At 38.5% G+C, this 17,941-nt stretch overlaps 5 protein-coding genes across 5 annotated transcripts in view; 3 read left to right on the top strand and 2 right to left on the bottom strand.

The window, feature by feature from the left end:
• Positions 1 to 648: 648 nt before the first annotated feature.
• LOAG_02879 (initiation factor 2-associated protein) lies at positions 649 to 4,242 on the top strand (the record flags this gene model as incomplete). Its single annotated transcript, XM_020446155.1, has 10 exons — positions 649 to 750; positions 1,227 to 1,290; positions 1,673 to 1,780; positions 1,896 to 2,092; positions 2,154 to 2,275; positions 2,465 to 2,603; positions 2,672 to 2,878; positions 3,086 to 3,193; positions 3,285 to 3,430; positions 3,819 to 4,242. 10 exons carry the CDS (start codon positions 649 to 651, stop codon positions 4,069 to 4,071), a joined length of 1,446 nt encoding a protein of 481 aa, XP_020303466.1. The 3' UTR covers positions 4,072 to 4,242.
• A 302-nt stretch (positions 4,243 to 4,544) lies between these two features.
• Positions 4,545 to 7,468, bottom strand: LOAG_02878 (hypothetical protein). Its single transcript, XM_020446154.1, has 5 exons — positions 7,038 to 7,468; positions 6,446 to 6,570; positions 5,858 to 6,007; positions 5,482 to 5,665; positions 4,545 to 5,016 (listed from the first exon to the last, which is right to left on the bottom strand). Exons 1-5 carry the CDS (start codon positions 7,212 to 7,214, stop codon positions 4,642 to 4,644), a joined length of 1,011 nt encoding a protein of 336 aa, XP_020303465.1. The 5' UTR covers positions 7,215 to 7,468; the 3' UTR covers positions 4,545 to 4,641.
• On the bottom strand, positions 7,393 to 8,506 carry LOAG_02877 (hypothetical protein; the record flags this gene model as incomplete). The annotated part of the gene is made up of 3 exons (XM_003138414.1): positions 7,393 to 7,467; positions 7,893 to 8,040; positions 8,391 to 8,506. The coding sequence occupies 3 exons, from the start codon at positions 8,504 to 8,506 to the stop codon at positions 7,393 to 7,395; spliced, it is 339 nt and encodes a 112-aa protein (XP_003138462.1).
• Positions 8,507 to 10,478: 1,972 nt separating this feature from the next.
• Positions 10,479 to 10,998, top strand: LOAG_02876 (hypothetical protein; the record flags this gene model as incomplete). Its single annotated transcript, XM_003138413.1, has 2 exons — positions 10,479 to 10,576; positions 10,650 to 10,998. The coding sequence occupies 2 exons, from the start codon at positions 10,479 to 10,481 to the stop codon at positions 10,996 to 10,998; spliced, it is 447 nt and encodes a 148-aa protein (XP_003138461.1).
• Positions 10,897 to 17,941, top strand: part of LOAG_18527 (vinculin) — an 8,715-nt gene continuing 1,670 nt past the window's right edge. Inside the window, exons 1-7 of the mRNA XM_020451190.1 lie at positions 10,897 to 11,199; positions 14,153 to 14,260; positions 14,389 to 14,706; positions 14,829 to 15,570; positions 15,912 to 16,372; positions 16,653 to 17,025; positions 17,157 to 17,782. Of these exons, the coding sequence (XP_020305051.1) occupies positions 11,143 to 11,199; positions 14,153 to 14,260; positions 14,389 to 14,706; positions 14,829 to 15,570; positions 15,912 to 16,372; positions 16,653 to 17,025; positions 17,157 to 17,782 (2,685 nt within the window). The 5' untranslated portion in view covers positions 10,897 to 11,142. The remainder of the gene's footprint in view (positions 11,200 to 14,152; positions 14,261 to 14,388; positions 14,707 to 14,828; positions 15,571 to 15,911; positions 16,373 to 16,652; positions 17,026 to 17,156; positions 17,783 to 17,941) is intronic.

Genomic DNA, 17,941 nt, shown 5'->3' with positions numbered 1-17,941 from the left:
CCACACTTTTCCTTGCTTGCAAATCAAATTTTACTGGGTCACTCTGTATCACCGTAAGGAAAGCTTAGTGAAGGACATCACATTCTCTTTTATTATGCCTCATTTTATGCAGCTTAGTATATTGAAAGAGGGGCAGAGGTGTGACACAGAATAACCTACACAGCTTAGTTCATGCAGATGGCAGGTGATCTAAAACCTTTTGCTTGAACATGTCGGTACTTAATCATTTCCTTTCGTTCTCACAAAAAGTATATCACCGGGCATTTCACTTATTTTATCCTTTCCTGTGTTTATCTTTTACGGCAATGGCTGCACAGTTAGCGAATAGACGGTAAAATAACCAATTTGTCGTTTCATTGAGAATTTGGGATTTTAAATTTGTGAATGAGTAAGGCAAGCGCTTCAAGACTAACTCGATACTATTGCGAAAATAAAAGAGGAGTAGCGGATTGAGCGTGTTTTTTCTTTTTTTGCCTTTGATAACCATTTGAACGGCTATTGAAAGGTGCACCACTGTAACTATCGATGACAACCCTAAAATATCTCAACTAGCAGCCTCTACTAACAGCTACAACCTTCCACCCTGCGTTGGACACTATGACCACAAGGGGCTACTTTATAGTGAAACGAAAGGTGATGTCTTTCATTATGGGTGGTGCAGGGCGACCCAGCGGGACTTGGTTTGCAAGCAAAGCGAGGTGTGGTGTGACTGAGTGTTTATACTGTAGTCTCAGAGAACGGAAATTGGAGGTTGCAATGTGAGGGGTCGGACTGGTTGTCTTGTATTCTAGGATTTTAATTTGTAGTTCTGGAGTAAACTCCCTTTTCTTTTATCAGTTGTACGCCTGTGCTACCACTGAGAAATTACACTTCACTCATTTGGTGAATTCTGAATAATCCTGGTAATCCCTGAATAGCGATGATAACCTCTGAATGTTCTTGATGGCCGTCGAAGTCTTTGGAACTGCAAAGATTCCATTCTAGCAATTGCTTATTATTTCTTATGTGACAGTAAAAACGTATTGGGTCTTTGACAATTTTTCCATATATATTGTAGTATATAATTTATTCAACAAGTAGGGGATTCCTTACAGTTTATGGGAGGAATGTCGAACGATTTTTTTCCGTGAGCCAAGAAACTATCAGATATTTTTATTCTTTATTTGCACATGAACTTGTATAGGAACTTATACACATGAACTTTTATAAAATCTGATGTATTTCAGTCTGATATATCCGAACGTAATATTGCAATGAATGCTCAGAAGAAGAAAAATCCTAGAAACAAAGGTTTGTTCAAAGGAATTTGACACTTCATAAATGGTAACATCTTTATAATCAGGTTTTTGTTTATTTGGTTTCCTTTCCAGGAGCACCAGAACTGTGTAGTCTTTTCAGAGCATTACGTTATCTGATGTTGACGTGAATGTGCGGTGAACCCACAACTTTTCTTACGGAAAAGCCAGGGATATCTACCTTTAAAACCATTTTGCTTATTCCATCAGTTGTCTGGGTTGTTTAGTGTCTAGATTACCTGGTTTTAGCTGGCTTGATGGTTCCAGCGTATGATCATCCTTAATTTTGTTGTGTCATTATAAACACGAAGAAAGAACTTTGAAGCAAATCACAAAACAAGCTTACCAAGTTAACACGAGTCATTAATTATTTATAGAAACCAGTGGTCTCGATGATTTAGATGCGATACTGATGGAAGTTGAGCTAGAGACTCGTAAGAAAGCAGGTGCAGCCGCAGCAAAATCAACAAAAAGAACTGGGAAAGGTAGGTAACTAAATTTAATGGATAAATAAATAGATTGAATAGATGTAGATCTTCAGCCGAGGATTTGTTGGGAATCTGAACTAAAAGTGCACCCATATGTACTTGTTTTTTGTAGGGCAGGGAGCAAATGACAAACCGCTGCCCGCACAGACGAAATCACTTACGGAACAGTTTGAAGAAGAAGTAAAAGATTTGGTTCCAGTTGACGAGCAATTTTCCGATGGGAATTTCCCTGTTGGAGAAATATGTGAATACATAGTTAAGACTGATGACCGTACTGCCGTTAATCGGATGACTAATGAAGAGAAAAAGGTATCAAAGAATTTTCTTTCAATATAATTTGATATTCATTTCAGATGAAATATATTTGCAGAGTTTGGATGCATCGTATGAGGAGACATACAAAGACTTCCGTCGCGCTGCGGAGGCGCACAGACAAACACGAAAATATGCACGGTCTTGGATTAAGCCGGGAATGACAATGATTGAAATCTGGTAGTTTTGGCCTCAACTTTTGCTCGGTTTTTATAATACCAACAAATTTTCTTAATGGTATTGTATTACCCTTCACATACGTCTGTAGGGATGTCTATAATATTATACAGTACTACTCCACATTATCCCATTCAACTTTGTTTAATGTAGTTCTACTGTTACAGTTTTGTAGTAAAGTTCAGAATTTAGTGAGCGTCTTGAAGCGCATTCACGTCGAATGATCAATGAGGATGGATTGAAAGCTGGACTTGCTTTCCCAACCGGTTGCTCGTTAAACAACTGTGCTGCGCATTACACCCCAAATGCTGGTGATACTACAGTTTTACAAGTTTGTCTTTCCAATTTTCTTCCTTTCGATTTCGAATAATGGGTAAATAATGATTTGTCTCATTATAGGAAGGTGATGTTTGTAAAATTGATTTTGGTGTTCATGTCAATGGACGCCTTATCGATTGTGCATTCACACTTCATTTCGATCCGAAATTCGATGATTTAGTAAATGCAGTACACGAAGCTACCAACGCGGGGATTCGAGAAGCAGGTATTGATGTTCGCCTTTGTGATATCGGCGAGACAATTGAGGAGGTTATGAGTAGTCACGAGGTAACTTCTTGGTCGATGAATATTTAATTTTATATTCGCGGTACTAATGAAGTCACGATATAATCGGTAATCAGGAGGTTCCGTTGATGGGAGATGTTTTATAAATACTTGGAAACTTTCTAAAAAGAAACAAAAAAACCTTTATCTTTGACAGCATATTTAAACGTTTCAATAAATTAGTTGTAGTGATAAGTGATATCCAATTAGGTCGAACTGGATGGCAGGACTTATGTCGTGAAACCCATCAGGAATTTGAACGGACATTCAATAGGACCATATCGCATTCATGCTGGGAAAACTGTCCCTATAGTAAAGGTAAGGTTCAATAAAGCAGTCGTAATATAGCTTTTCCGCTGAAGTCGTTTTTGGAAAGTGAAAATGCATATATATGCAGGGTGTATTATAGGGAGGCGAACAAACAAAAATGGAAGAGAACGAATTTTATGCTATTGAAACATTCGGTAGCACTGGTAAAGGCTATGTTCATGATGATATGGAGTGCAGTCATTATATGAAAGATTACGATCTTCATTCTGAGCATATCCCATTAAGGTTTGCAATTTGTCATTAGTGTGATTCCAGTATTCAGTAACCAAAGGAAGAAACTCAGGGAACTGGAACATTTTCGAAGTCATGCATAACATTGTTCTTATCTTTTATGAAGTCTTTCGCTGGTATCTGCAAGCATTCTTCCATTGTAATAATTTGGATGTCATTCTTTGTTCGAATGAACTGAACTTAACAGTGACACATAATCGTTGGAATCTAGCATCTTGCTTGAAGTTAATTAAATAATAAAGCTATCTGGTATATAAAACAGGTGTTTCCCCTTATTTAAAAAATATCGGGTATCGAAAAAATTATAGCAGAGAAGGGAAGGGGGTGGCAAATTTTTTTATGCTGGGAAAGTTGTTTTCATATTATTCCTTAAAAATTATAGATTAGCCCGATCGAAAAATTTGCTGAATGTGATCAACAAAAATTTCCGGACGCTGGCTTTCTGTCGAAGGTGGCTGGATCGTTTGGGAGAGACGAAATATTTAATGGCACTGAAGGATTTGTGCGACAAAGGTATCGTGCAGGCTTATCCTCCTTTATGTGATGTTAAGGGTTGTTACACTGCTCAGTGGGAACATACAATTTTGTTGCGACCAACTTGCAAAGAAGTGGTTAGCCGCGGTGACGACTACTAATTGTGATTCATTGGAATTATGGCTCGTGGTTCATCTATCCCTATCCATCTTTTAAAGTGATTTCTTTTTTCTCGACAGAATAATTCATATGTCCACTTACCACGTTTCGTAACTGTATCCCTGTGACGATTTATAAATGAGATTGATCGTCGCCTCATAATGCAAAGTTACCATGACTCAAGGCTTGGACGGATAGTACATATCTTGTTTTGACAAAAACGTGAAATGATTCATATGTATTGGTGTACGACGCTGGCAACATCCCTGTTTAGGATGTCATGCTCTCGAGTTGAGTTGCGGGCAGTTTTATTTGCAACTTACAAACAATATAATGCATTGAACAACCAAACAGCATAATACAGTGAACACAAACTGTCGTTTTCGTGCACTCGTGGAGTTCGGATGCACATATACATATACTAAACAAAACAAAACAAAAATGACATGAAACTAATTCTGCTTAACTTTGTATACTATTTTTAAATACCCGTAAAGGCAATAATAACATGCCTGATGTTATGTTTTAAAACGAAAGCAGTGCACAACCACCGAGAATTATACGCCAATGCCCTAAGGTCCTTTAAACAGAGCATATATCAATGGTAAGGACACAGCTATAAGGGTATATAGAAAAACCACTTCAACAAGTGTCTGCAGTTTCATTTTGGATTCAATATTTTTCTCTGACTTACTAAGGAGATCCTCCATGTCATTGCCAATGTAGACCACATTTGGTGTTTCTGCTTTCAAGTTTAACTCTGTTGCAATCAAGCGTTTTATTGCGTCAAGTTCCTTCGTTAAAACTTTATTCTGTTCGTGCAGAAGGTTGAAAATCGTTTCGGACAGTACGTCATTAGTCATGCCTTTTTTTGGGGCAATAGTTGCCATCCCTTCGGCGGCTTTTAAATGCATCGCTTCTCTAATGTCAGTGATAAATGCAGCTACCTGCAATTGTTTTTTTTTTGCCTAGAATACATAACTAGTTATTTTTTAACATTATTTTGACATCTTAATATTGTGATATCATAGGGGCATAGCAGAACGTAAAACATCTTTAAGCACTGCTAGTAAGATTTAGGTATGATTTGGTCACATAATTAAAGGAAATCTGGCGAAATGACATGTTGCAAAAAAAATTTAACTAATAAAGAACTCAAACAATCTATACGGAATCTATCCTTTGGACGGTGGTTCTGTTGTTGAATGCCTTATCTATCGCTAGGGATATGAAAAATCTTTCCAGCCCATTTAGAAGTACAATATAATGAAAGAAAATGCAAGATGAGGCTCCACTATTCAAAACCATAACATTTTCCACCAGTTTAATAACATATCAACGGGAACAAGTCGTGGTATTCTACTTGTGTTCTTGATCTACAGAGGAAAAAAAAAGTACAATTCCATACTTACCTCGTTCTGCTGTTTCTCAACCAATGCCGTCATCTTTTTCACCAGTGGTGTCAACAGTGCAGAGTCTGGTACAAGCTCTTTCATCTTACGCATCCTAACTTCATTTGCTACCCAAGCACCAACAATTCCAAATAGTGCACCAAGTGTGGAAGCTATAACTGTCCACGTTTTTACTCTGTCCGATCTGAAATCCACAATTCCTGGGAATACACGCCACTTCATCTAAGTTATTTCATTAGAATGGATGGGAAAAAAGAATACGGGGAGAAGTAAGTTCAATTACATAGTATTAATGTTTCCATACGCCCTAAACTAAATGAAAAAAGCATCATTAAGAACACCACCTCACTGTTTTGTTGAAAAGACTGAAACTCACTGTTCCTGTTCCTTTGCGCGGCTAGTCCGAAGCGTACTTGACAATGCATCAAATGCCGCTTTTTCGGCTTCATCTGCTTTTCTAACTTCGGCCATTAAAAGTTGCTCACTTTTTATAACTGCATGTTCTTCGGTTAACAAACGTAGATACCTGCAGAATTTTGACAAATCTGCTTATGTTAAAAATAGGGAAATTCACACTGATATTTGTTTTTAGAAAGAGTAGACATAAATTGAACCAGCAAATGCAATTTTAGCACATCCTCAACTGCTGTTTTTGTTTATTATTCTCCCAACTTCCTTTTATGAACGGTGTACTGGCCACATGGCGATCCTGTTCCTTGATTATTATCAGCCGAACGGTATATATTTCAACCTACTCTACCATGTCAGACAAAGTTCTGGCTAAAACTTCTAACTCCACAAGGGATTGGTGGAAAAAAAAAAACTAAAAGCAAAAAAAATTTTACCTATCTACATATGAACAACGATAGCACGATACCTACAAAGTCAGTGAAATATTGACACCAATTTTAGAAACACACTTGAAAAGAAGATAAATAATAGCCCACAAAAAGGCAAGATATACTTGTCATCCCCACGAGAAAACCTGTCTAGTTCACTGTGTATCTCTTTCATTCGAATTTGTAACGTATCCAACTCATCGCGTTTTTTACGTCGCAAAGCCTGCGCGTCTTGTAATTTTTTTTCATTCTGAAATAGTTTCAGTGCTATCAACTGCATTCATCAGCGTTTCTGTTCTGAGTACAACCCAATAAGAATTCTACATAACATGAACTCGCTTCATGCTAATTCCGTCAGTCCAATTATCTCTGCGTAAGTTAAATGTAGAAGTGCGTACATCTTTTTTTAACCGTCCTTTCATGAAGTTAACCATTAAATCATTCCATCATAGACTAGATTAGATACTGTCGGATCATTTTAGTTTATCGACATAGGAGAGCTTCTTTCCAATTTGCCTGGTAAAATAACATGGAGGCATAGTGAAAAGTATTAGACGCAAATACTTTCCACTGAGTTTCAATTGTGACCTAGTGACTCAAGTATGATTACAGAGGAATCAAAAAGGAGTTTCATCGTAATAACACTGTGTGTCGATGTTCATGGTTATCATGTATTCCGAGAATGTTGAATTTTCAAGAAACATTTTAAAAAATGACCTGTTTTAACGTTGCATGAGCTTCACGAATCTCTGTGGCACCAGTCACATCATCAATATATGAGATTACCCGATTGATAAGTTTAAAGGGTTTGAAGGTGTCTGGCAAACCGGATAAATATCGATGTGAAATATGTCTAGAATACACCAACCGCGCACCATACAAAAGCAAAGGCATATTCGATCACAACAAATTGCTTCTATCAAATTCGATTCAAACAACTGCTTATAGAAGTTTTCCACCAAACATTTTACTTTATCTAGAGGCATTTTCATTTAAAAAAAAGCGAAAACATACGGCATAATAATGTACTTTAAGGCAACACGAGGACTACTTTCTTCTAATTATCGGAAATCTAACTACCAACGATGGCCTGAGTCTTTTTTGTAAGATCGACAGATAGCTTTACTCGATTGCTCTCGAGCATCGCCTACAGTCACGATATCTTCGATAGATCTCTCCTTTTACATGCTCAGCTAATAAACTTCAATGAGTTACAGTTTAACAGTGTTGCCACTTATTATTTAACTTTATTTCCCGTATGGTACTATTCCTCGGAATAACGAACAAATACTGAAATATAAGGAAAGTTGTAATAACGATCAAAACCTGTCTGTGAGCCAAAGGAAGGCGAGGAAAAAAGTTTAATTATTACCTGTCATCAATATATCAGTTAAATTATTCGCTGATAAAGTACTACGATACTAAACCATCAAAGTGTAGTAAATGATGATGGGAAAGGACTGAATCTTTTAATTACTCATAAATTAGACAAGCATCGTATCTTAACAACTCCATTTAACCTCAACATGAGTCTAGAAACAAAACCATTGCCAACTTCTCAAACTTACAAACCACAGCCCCAAACTCCCGACCCTCTTCTGCAAAAGACGGTCGCGAAATGAAAACAGCAAAAGTTGCCGGAGTGTGAATGAGTTGCTCGTCGCTTACTGCACTTCGCGCAATGGCGATTTTAATTCTACTATGTTGGGGTTGCTGATGCCTGTGGTGGTGTTTCTATCGTTAACCACAGCCTTTAGAGTTATCTTTCTTCCTGATTTCAGAATGTGAATGTTGTCGGACAAAACTCCATCCAATTGCGTGTTGCAGTGGATGGAGTGTATTCACGAGATTTTCGTGCTCCAGCATACTCATTTTCCATTTATTTGCAGGAAATCATACAACAGGCTCAAACAAAATTGACTTTTTTTTCACTAAGCAAGAAATATTTCTGGGAGAAATCTATCTGAAATCTATCGTGATGGCTTGCGTACCGCAAAACAGTATGCCTGGTTCTAATATCACACACGGAACCCATTTCATTTTGCTAAATTCTTCCAATGATGATATCACCTAGAAATATGCACTGCTTTGGAATATTCATCACCAGCGGTATCGATTGCGACATTTGCTGGAGGGGGATGATGATGATGATGATGACAGTTACACTTCAGTATATTGTACGACATTGTTTTTTTTCTTTTTTTTTGTGTGTATGTCCTCAGAGACGCATAAGTTAATAGAGGAACTGAATGCCTTTCTCTGAGGCCACGTATTTTTTGCATAAGATCAGGCAACGATTAAAGCTGAAGTCATCATTCACTTAATGGAAGTGAATTCCACTATTTCAAGAAAATATTATGAAGGATGCGTTTTTACATACCTCTGAACTGCATCTAGATTTTTTTTTTGAACTCAAAACAGGAAAAGTAAATGTGATTAGTGCAGATGGGTTTATACGTTAATGTATTAGCTCTCAGCCATTTGAGATCGTTTCATTTTTGAAAAAAAATTCTTCAAAAATAAATCATGATTATCGTTCTGGATTGCAACAGAAACGTTTTTTACTTAACCTGGAGGGAAAAAACTTGGTAAAGGAACAGAACGCGATAGTTCCTGGTGCAGCGAAAGGTAACAGTTAGTGCATGGTATAAAAAATTCTTTAGTTCCTTGTAATGGTACAATATTATAATGTATGGCTTTGGCAATAACTATTTGGCTTACACTAGACAGTGCCGAGCAGTACGTGTTTCTGTTTCAACCTTTGCTACTGCTGCTGCCGCTGCCACTTATTCTTCTTATAATTGTGGATCGTAACTGCCGAAAAATATCATTTCCCATCACCGTCCCGGATATTCTATACATTTTAGGATTAAACTCAGTTAAGAATTCCACAAGGACACTTCGATGGTCGATCTTCGGCAATATGTGATTTCCGATTAATCTCAGGAACTGACACACACATGTTTAATGAAATAAATAGTTTCCAATAAAATGATAAACTGCCGTTTGACTTATTTTCAACGTACAAAGTAGCAAGCTATCTGCAATACGCACCGCAACACTGCCAAAATTACGACGAAAAGATGTGTAAAAAAATTAAGGTGCTAAATTTAGTTCTCACAAATAGTTACGAAAACAGTTATGTTGGCGAGCTCATCACCCACTCCTTTTATCAGTGATAACATTTGTTTTAAAGTGAAGAAAATTTCTGAAAACAGTATTGGTGAGGATACTTTCTCAAAGCCTCTCTGAATGATTCAGCAGGTATCAGTTGAGAATGTATAACATCAACAGGAAAAATTTTTTGGAATCGTTTCCACCTATTGTATTGCGTAAATTGGAAATTCTCCAATGAACTGCAGTAAAAGAAGGAACTAAATCTTTGGATCTAAATGCTTTCGAGAATTGAAACCTTTAGCTTGGAACATGGTGAAGTGGAGGGTGGAATGAAGTAGTCAGTACATGTGCAGTACCAATTCGTCAATGTGCCACCTTATTCAAAATTCTGCCGAAACTTAAATTTATCAAGAGAATTGTGACTGTAAAAGGCTAAGTGCATTTTTGTGAATCTGACAAATCTGGAATGAGGACAGTCCTAAGTCCTAACTGTACAGCGGAATAATAGTGAGCAGAATCAACGCTACAAAGAAGCTACTGACAATCGGGAATATGAAGGTGGAAAATTTTCGGAAATGTATGAAGTAAATCAGTTGCTGCTGGGACTTTTTAACTGCAAATCCATCAGCACTGCCTACAACGTGAATACTACTTCATTTTATACTACATGAAAATGACCACCTCGAGGTGACCTACACTGAAGTCTCTACTGACATATAATGGATGGAACTGTTAAAGCTATAGCACGATATATCCTTCTGTTGCCTCATCATTGCAGAATTATGCCCATACGGGACTGTTTCATGCAGTAATATCATTGATAAGGCAGGAAAAGCAGCAATCAGCCAGATCAGCAGGAGTGTATTCCAAACAACTCGGTCTAATGACCAATGGACAGTAGGAATGAATGAACTGTCCAGGATGGGATGGCGAAGAATTATTCATTTGTCTTGCAACAATCGTATGTTGTTATGATGTGTCACTACTATTAATAACACTAATACTATTGCTACTGCCGCTCACAATCAACAACCGCAAGTGATGAGGGATCAGGGTTGTGACGATGACTGCACTGTCGGTCCGGTCGGGAAAACATCGAGCCATGATGAACAAGAAATGGTGGAGGGGAGAAAGGGAAGGTGGGTGGAGAGAGGAGAACAGCATCTGGAAGTTGCAAGAGTCAGCTACCGCATCTGCTCCATGATATGTTAGAACAAATGGTAAAAATGGGAAAAGGAGAGAGAGAGATGAAAAGAGTACGGGCAATAAGGTTTGGTGTGATGAGAGAGTTGTCGACGACTACCTACTGAGTCCCACCAACCGACCATCCATTCATCCATCCATCCATCTATCCATCCATCTATCCGTCCAGCTATCCATCCGTCCATTCATTCAATTCATTCATTCACTCAGTCATTCATTCATTCATCCATTCATTCATTCATTCATTCATCCATTCATTCTTCTCCCCTCCGGTGGTGATCATCGGTGGAGAGATCCCAGCAATTTCCGAGCGATTTGCTACAAGAGTAACAGAGAGTTATGGGACCTTGACCCCTGATCAGTTGATCATCAGTACACGATCAGTACCACCTGAGCTACTGTTTCTATTTCTGAAAGCTGAAAGGCTAGTAGAGCTGGTGTTGTAAATCCTCGCTTTTTTCCACTTCAACTTCATACGACACGGTTCATCGCTGCTGAGATCATGCCCGTATTTCATACCAAAACCATTGAAGGCATTTTGGAGCCTGTGGCACAACAGGTAAACCTTACCATCTACTTTCCTCTACTTTCTACAGCGTTGCACACATTTCGAACTTTTAGTCCCTAGCATTTTCAACATATTTCTGTTATTGTGTTTGCCAACATTTAGATCACTTTGACGTTTCTGTATCTTTTTGACTTTTTAATTATTCAGTTTAGGAAACCAATTGTAGTGGAAAAGCTTTCTTTGGGGTAACATTCAAGCCATCACTATTCTCATTTCGAAGAAATTAAAGTAAGCAGTTTGGGACAAACATATAAACTTGTTCGGAGGAGAAGCTCGGTTTTGCTTTGCTAGCGCTTCAAAAGTGATATTTGCTAATAATTATGTTTAGGCATCTCCCGGTATGTGGATATTATAATTAGGACTTCCTATTCCAGAGCGCCATTTCTCAGTTATAATGGTTAATCTATGTAGTATTTTATAATGGTTAATCTATGTAGTATTTTAAGCTAAAATTTGACTTTCTATGGAATGAAGAGTTGGAAGGATAAAGGAGTTCCTGGATTAGACTTTCCATTAGCAAATTTACGCAACTTGAGAATGTTTTGAATGATTGCTCATTGCTTATTATCATTATCCGGTTTGATTGCACCCATCCTAGCTGTAGAGTTACGGAGTGTGATATTTTTTCTAGTATTTTGGAATCTTTAAGCTTAGTTTTTCATCTTTCAATGGAGAAATTGATGGAGACTGAAGCGTGGTAAGAGGAAAATTCATTTGGAATTTCGATCTTGTGACTAGCGTAAGTCTGTTCATTGAAATTTGTGATTCTGTCGTGCATTTAACGACGATACATAGGTTTTGCGTAGGTTCACTATGGAAAAAATGAATAATATTGTATCGTTAAGCCGTTAGGTAGAGATGAATTATGAGCGATAGTTGAATTCGATAACTCCATAACAAGAATTTTCGTTTATCAGTTTGCTAAGATGATACACTTCTGCTCCATTTAGTTTTCTAATTGTTTTTCCTGGCTGAATGGTAATCGATGTATGCATACTGTGGATCAGACTGCTTCAACGTATTAAATTTGTGTACTGAAGGGAGGTGTGTGAGTGTGTGTATTTGCTCGACATGTGGATATATTGTCTCTGTCCAACTGTCTAATAGAACTTGCAAGTGAAGTGAATTGTTGACTGCGGATTGAGTTGCCACTTACTGCTCCACATGAAAGAAGCAGAAGCACTTTACGCAGGCTTGTGTGGGTGGGTAGCTATTTTGTACCCTGTATTAGCACTAAGCAACGCATATACATACTCACACGCTTCGAAGAGAGTAATTCTGAAAAGCCCGACCGCTGTTAGACCAGCTGTTCATCATCATCTTCCGAGATAACATCATCGCGTTAAATATAGCACCTGATATGTGGTAGTGCACGGAATGTTCTGCCACCATCGCTTTTTCAAAGAAACAACGGCCCTCAGCTGTCGTTCGTCATCTACTCGCATACACGGCGCAGTGAATAATTATACATAGCTGTGACTTACCATTACTCATAAACAATAATTACTTCACAGATGCCACTTGTTCCTTGTATTTCTCGCAATATGTTGCATAGATGGAACTAAATGAGACCAAGATTGAAATCAACCTTACAATGGTTACATACACTACGAGTGGGTGGATATCTAAGGAGGGTATCGTGTTGTCGTACATCCTGAATATCGTCCGGAGATTGTGCTGCTCCATATTTCCAGATTTCTTCGGAATCATATTGGATCATATTATGAGCATTCATATGGACTTGCGTGGAATGTGTTGCTTGTTACTTTGTAGGCACTCATAATCTTTACTGCATTTGCTGCACTTCGTTCATTTGAAATTTCTACATTCTCCTGAGCTCTTTGAGGTATTTCGCATTGACCATAAGGCGTCCGTGTCCGTAATTTGCGGCCGCTGCCGAAGTTCATTAAAACAGTCTCCAGTGTAAAGGAGATTATATTATGGGCTGAAAGTGAAAAATCACACATTCCATTCACTCCACCTTTACTAGACAAACGGGCAGAATTGGAGATTTACCGGTTTGTGAGATTGTATTCCCTGAAAAATCGAACGGTGTAGTTAGTACAAGTAGTACAAGAAGGTATCGGAGTAGTATGCCTTCTTGTTTTCGTGATTACACATCACTGTCGCCTTTGGCCTTTTCGAGTCGTCACAGAGAGACAGTTGAGATATCGATCAGTGTGCTACGTATCATTTGTTCGCCTATCCGTTTTCTAATCTAAATCATTCTGTTAAAATTTGATTCATGTAACTTTTTTTTTTTTTCATTGATCATACTGCATTTGTGAATGGTCGGGTGATGTTTTTCTACTTTGATGCTGTCTGTTTGATTCGTTTCTGCCGAAATATGGGTGTTTTGTTCGAGTTTTTTTTTCTTTTCTTCAGAATTTTTTGTTGAAACAGACTGAACGAATTCATGGGGAGTTGAACTGAATTATTCCTTCTAACAGGTGTTCATATCTGTGCAAATTTGGACCTGAAAATGCATTTGCGTGCAACGGCATCGTACACACTATTTGTGATGTGAACAAAAGACATGTCTTTGTTATACTCCCAATATGAAGTTGTGGTGAACGTTTGAAGAAGACTTTAGCCATTATAGTTTTTTTGTCGTATAATCTGCACATTTTTAGATGACTGTTGAGAGGGTCCCACCTTACGTATATACTTTGGATGGAATTTATGATGTATTACATTGCCATTCTGTATAGAAGTGCAAATATAAAACGGTCTCTTTTCTCTTTTCCCAACTTAGTTCTTACGTGAGCTCTTTTTTCATTAATCTAACTGCACAGAAAATTTTAGGAACTCGGAGCATTATAATTTATAATGACTTATATCGTGGCTTTTCAGAGTGGTTGGAAATTAGCAAAAAAAGGTCAAAAATTTGTCATGAAAACTATTTAATCAAGTATGATAAAGTTGATTTCCGAACTCGTTACAGGTATCACGTTTGGTAATTCTTCATGAAGAAGCCGAAGATGGAAATGCAGTGCCAGATCTTACCCGACCCGTTGGTGCTGTATCTCGAGCGGTTGATAATCTCATCAAGGTATCCTCATTCACTCCAATACTTTTCAAGATTGCGGTCAATTTACACCTATTTCTTATTAAATAAGTACCATGGTTTGAAGTGTTCTACTGTGGTAATTTTTGTTTCCTGTCACAATTTGAATTTAGGTTGGCTATGATACGTGTCATTCGTCGGATGATCGAATTCTACAAGCAGATATGCCACCAGCTTTACAGCGAGTAGAAGCTAGCTCTCGTTTGTTGGAGGATGCTTGCCATATGCTCAAAGCAGATCCATATTCTAGCGTTGCGAGAAAAAAGTTAATCGAAGGGGCTAGAGGCATTCTGCAAGGCACATCTGCGTTATTGCTATGCTTTGATGAGTCCGAAGTGCGAAAAATTATTCGTGGTTGCCGTAAAGTTCTTGACTATTTGGCTGTCGCTGAAGTAATTGAGAGCATGGATGATCTGGCACAGTTTGTTAAAGTAAATTACTTTACTGTCGTTTCTGATGTGTCACTGCATTCCTATATTGGAAGAGGCATAATATTTCAAATTGTTTGCGATGCAATTTCATTTTCAATATTTACTTTTGTGTACGATTTCAGGATATCAGTCCTTGGTTAACTCGAGTTTCACGAAATATTGATGCAAGGGAAAAGGAGCTTACTCATCAAGTTCATCGCGAAATATTGCTAAGGTGTATGGATACTGTGAAAACTCTTTCACCAATCATGATCTGTGCAATGAAGATATTCATTCAAATCACGGAAGAATCTCAGCGCGGGCAGCAGGAAGCAGCAGAAAATCGTAATTATTTGGCGCAAAGAATGACGGATGAAATGAATGAAATAATCCGCGTGTTGCAGTTAACGACATACGATGAAGATGAATGGGACAGTGATAATGTCACTGTTATGAGAAAGGCTCTTAATGCTGCACAGAGTCTTCTTACCTCAGCTTTGGATTGGCTTGCTGATCCACGTGGTCGCGCTGGTGCTACTGGTGAAAAGGCAATACGACGTATTGTGGATTATTCTGAACGAATTGCTGCACGAGCACTACCGGAAGATGCTCGTCTCATTAGGCGTACAGTGGGTGACATCACCTCGATGACTGATTCACTTTGTGAATTGCGTAGCCAGGGTGGCGACAGCCACGGTTTGGCCAATGGATGTGCAAATAGATTGAAGGAACTTGTTGGTACAAAAGAAATTAGTGGTATTTTACCTGGTGCACTTACGAATACCCAACGAACTGGTGGTGCGCATCCTGCACATACCGTTGCAGGACGTCTTGAACAGGCACTCAGGTGGCTAGATAATCCAGGAGTTGACGATGATGGCTTAGGTAGTTTATCATTAATATGTAGCGAAGATTCTGCTATACACGGACCAGATATAGAGTAACTGCTGATACTGCAAGCTTAACTGCTAAATTTCGTGTACCTCAGTAGTTTCAATTGCAACTTATTAAGAAACATTTTTTAAAGTGCTAGACTCGTTTTCATTTAACGTTTCGATGCACGCTTTTTGTTTGTTACTTTGGGAACAAATGGATATTCACCGAAGTAATCAAAGTTGGAAACGAATTTTGTCCGAAAATCAAAAATCGCTAGGTTTGAATTACTAGCTATGTGCTTAATAATATAAACTCCGTATTTCACTTCTGTAAATAATGATTTTTTTCAGGATTGCAAGCCGTAAAAGCAATGACAAATGAAGCGCGTAATCTCAGCGACTTACTGCCACCTGCAGAACGTGCTAAGTTGCTCGATCTTTGTGTAGAAATCGATCGGCTTGCGGATCAATTGGCTGATTTGGAACGTCGCGGTCTTGGAAATTCTCCAACAGCGCATGCTGTACGCAATCAGTTACGTAATAAATTGCGCGAATTGGCAGACTTCATGAAGAAAGTAATTACTGACCGGGTCGTTGAAGACTTTGCTGATATCAGCACACCGCTGAAGCAGTTTGTTGATGCTGTATATGCACCACCAACAATGCTTAATCGTGAATTGAACTTTGAAGAAAAAGCGCGTAACCTGAATGATCACAGCTCCAGATGTGCAAATACAGCACTGCTTGTTGCCAAATGTGGTCCATGCAAGAATAAAAAGACCGTTGAAGCTATAATTGAAACAGCAAATCAGGCATGTAATTTTCAAATTCATAATTTGTAGCTGTTTAAGGAGATCCTGCTCCCTTCATGAACTACCTTCGCGGAGTATTCAAATTCAGGTTATTTACATATGTGGAAAGTTTAGATATTTCTTATGTTTTAAATCGTTTGCTTTTTTGTTTGGAGGAGGGGAGAATATGTTAGTATACAGTTAAGGTTTGGCCTGCGTTTGCTTTCCACTAAGTTTATTAGTCTCCTTATCATTTCTAAAACTTTCTCTCAGATTCATTCAAGGGACTGTTTCGCTACAGGTGAATGCAATGACGCCACAAGTGATCAACGCCGGAAAAATACGTTTGCACAACAACAGCGATTCAGCCAATCAGCATTTCGATAATTTACGACGCGAATATACGGATGTTTTGAACAGACTTCGTTCTCATGTTGATGATGCCATCGACACTGGTGATTTCATTCGTGCTAGTGAACAAGCAATGAGACAATATACAGTGTATTGTGAGAACGCGATTCGAAATAATGAACCGCAACAAATGGTGGACAATACATCGCAAATAGCACGCTTTGGGAATCGTGTCCTCATGACGGCCAAAAATGAAGCAGATAATTCAGAAGAACCAAGCTTTGTGCATAGAGTTAACAATGCGGCTCAGCATCTTCATTCTGGTTCACTTATTGCTTTTCTTAGAAAATTCAAATATTTTAAGGTTTTCTGCGAGCTATCGTTAAATATCACTTTGAATTTTGACCAGGCAAAACATATGTTGTCAATATACCATTCATATAATGCATTTTAGCGATTCCTCCAATGGTGAATCAAGCGAAGCAGGTGGCACTGAATCCTCGCCATGGTGGTAATGCACAGAGTTGGCGTGATGCAAATGAGCACTTGTTGTCGGCCGTACGGCAAGTGGGTGATGCAATAACAGGTGCGGGAGGTTCACGACCACCTAGTCAAAACATGCTGATTGAGTCGGTACCACCAAAAGCGCCTACCAGCCCAGTAGTTCACGACCGAGTGTACATAAGAGAAGATATACCGACACCTCCGAGACCGCCACCACCAGTGGAAATCAGTCCACCACCTCGTCCACCACCTCCACCAGAGACAGACGATGAAGAAGAAACACGTGCTTTTTGGGAAAGATATCCATTGCCCGGAGCATCTAGTCAGCCAATTTTGAGTGCCGCTCATAATTTGCATCAGGAACTGCGTCAGTGGTCAAGTCATGAGAATGAAATTGTTGCGGCCGCAAAACGTATGGCCATATTAATGGCTAGATTAAGTCAACTTGTGCGCGGTGAAGGAGGGACCAAAAAAGATCTCATCGACTGCGCTAAAGCTATTGCCGATTCCAGTGAAGAAGTTACAAGACTTGCCGTTCAACTTGCTCGTCAGTGCACTGATATTAAGATGAGAATGGTATTTTTATTTCGTTTTTTTCAAGATTTTTTTTTAAGATGTTCGTGTTCATTTTTTCCCGTGAATACTTTCCATTCTAATTTGTTTTTCATTTGATTTTAAGGTCCATATCTGTTTGTCCATCAGAAATTTCCGAAAATGTTGTAATCCCGGGCGCAC

The sequence above is a fragment of the Loa loa genome (assembly GCF_000183805.2).
Source record: "Loa loa unplaced genomic scaffold supercont3.346, whole genome shotgun sequence".
Lineage (NCBI taxonomy): Eukaryota > Metazoa > Nematoda > Chromadorea > Rhabditida > Onchocercidae > Loa > Loa loa.
The sequence above is the reverse complement of the archived record's forward strand: the minus strand, read 5'-3'. Positions and strand labels throughout refer to the sequence as shown.

Excerpts from the sequence above, each read along its gene's own strand:
- LOAG_02878 (XM_020446154.1), bottom strand. The coding sequence starts at position 7,214 with ATGCCTTTGCTTTTGTATGGTGCGCGGTTGGTGTATTCTAGACATATT. Across the intron at positions 6,571-7,037 it reads CTCATGCAACGTTAAAACAG|AATGAAAAAAAATTACAAGA; the intron begins GTCATTTTTTAA and ends AAACTATTTCAG. Across the intron at positions 5,017-5,481 it reads TTGAGAAACAGCAGAACGAG|GTAGCTGCATTTATCACTGA; the intron begins GTAAGTATGGAA and ends AAACAATTGCAG.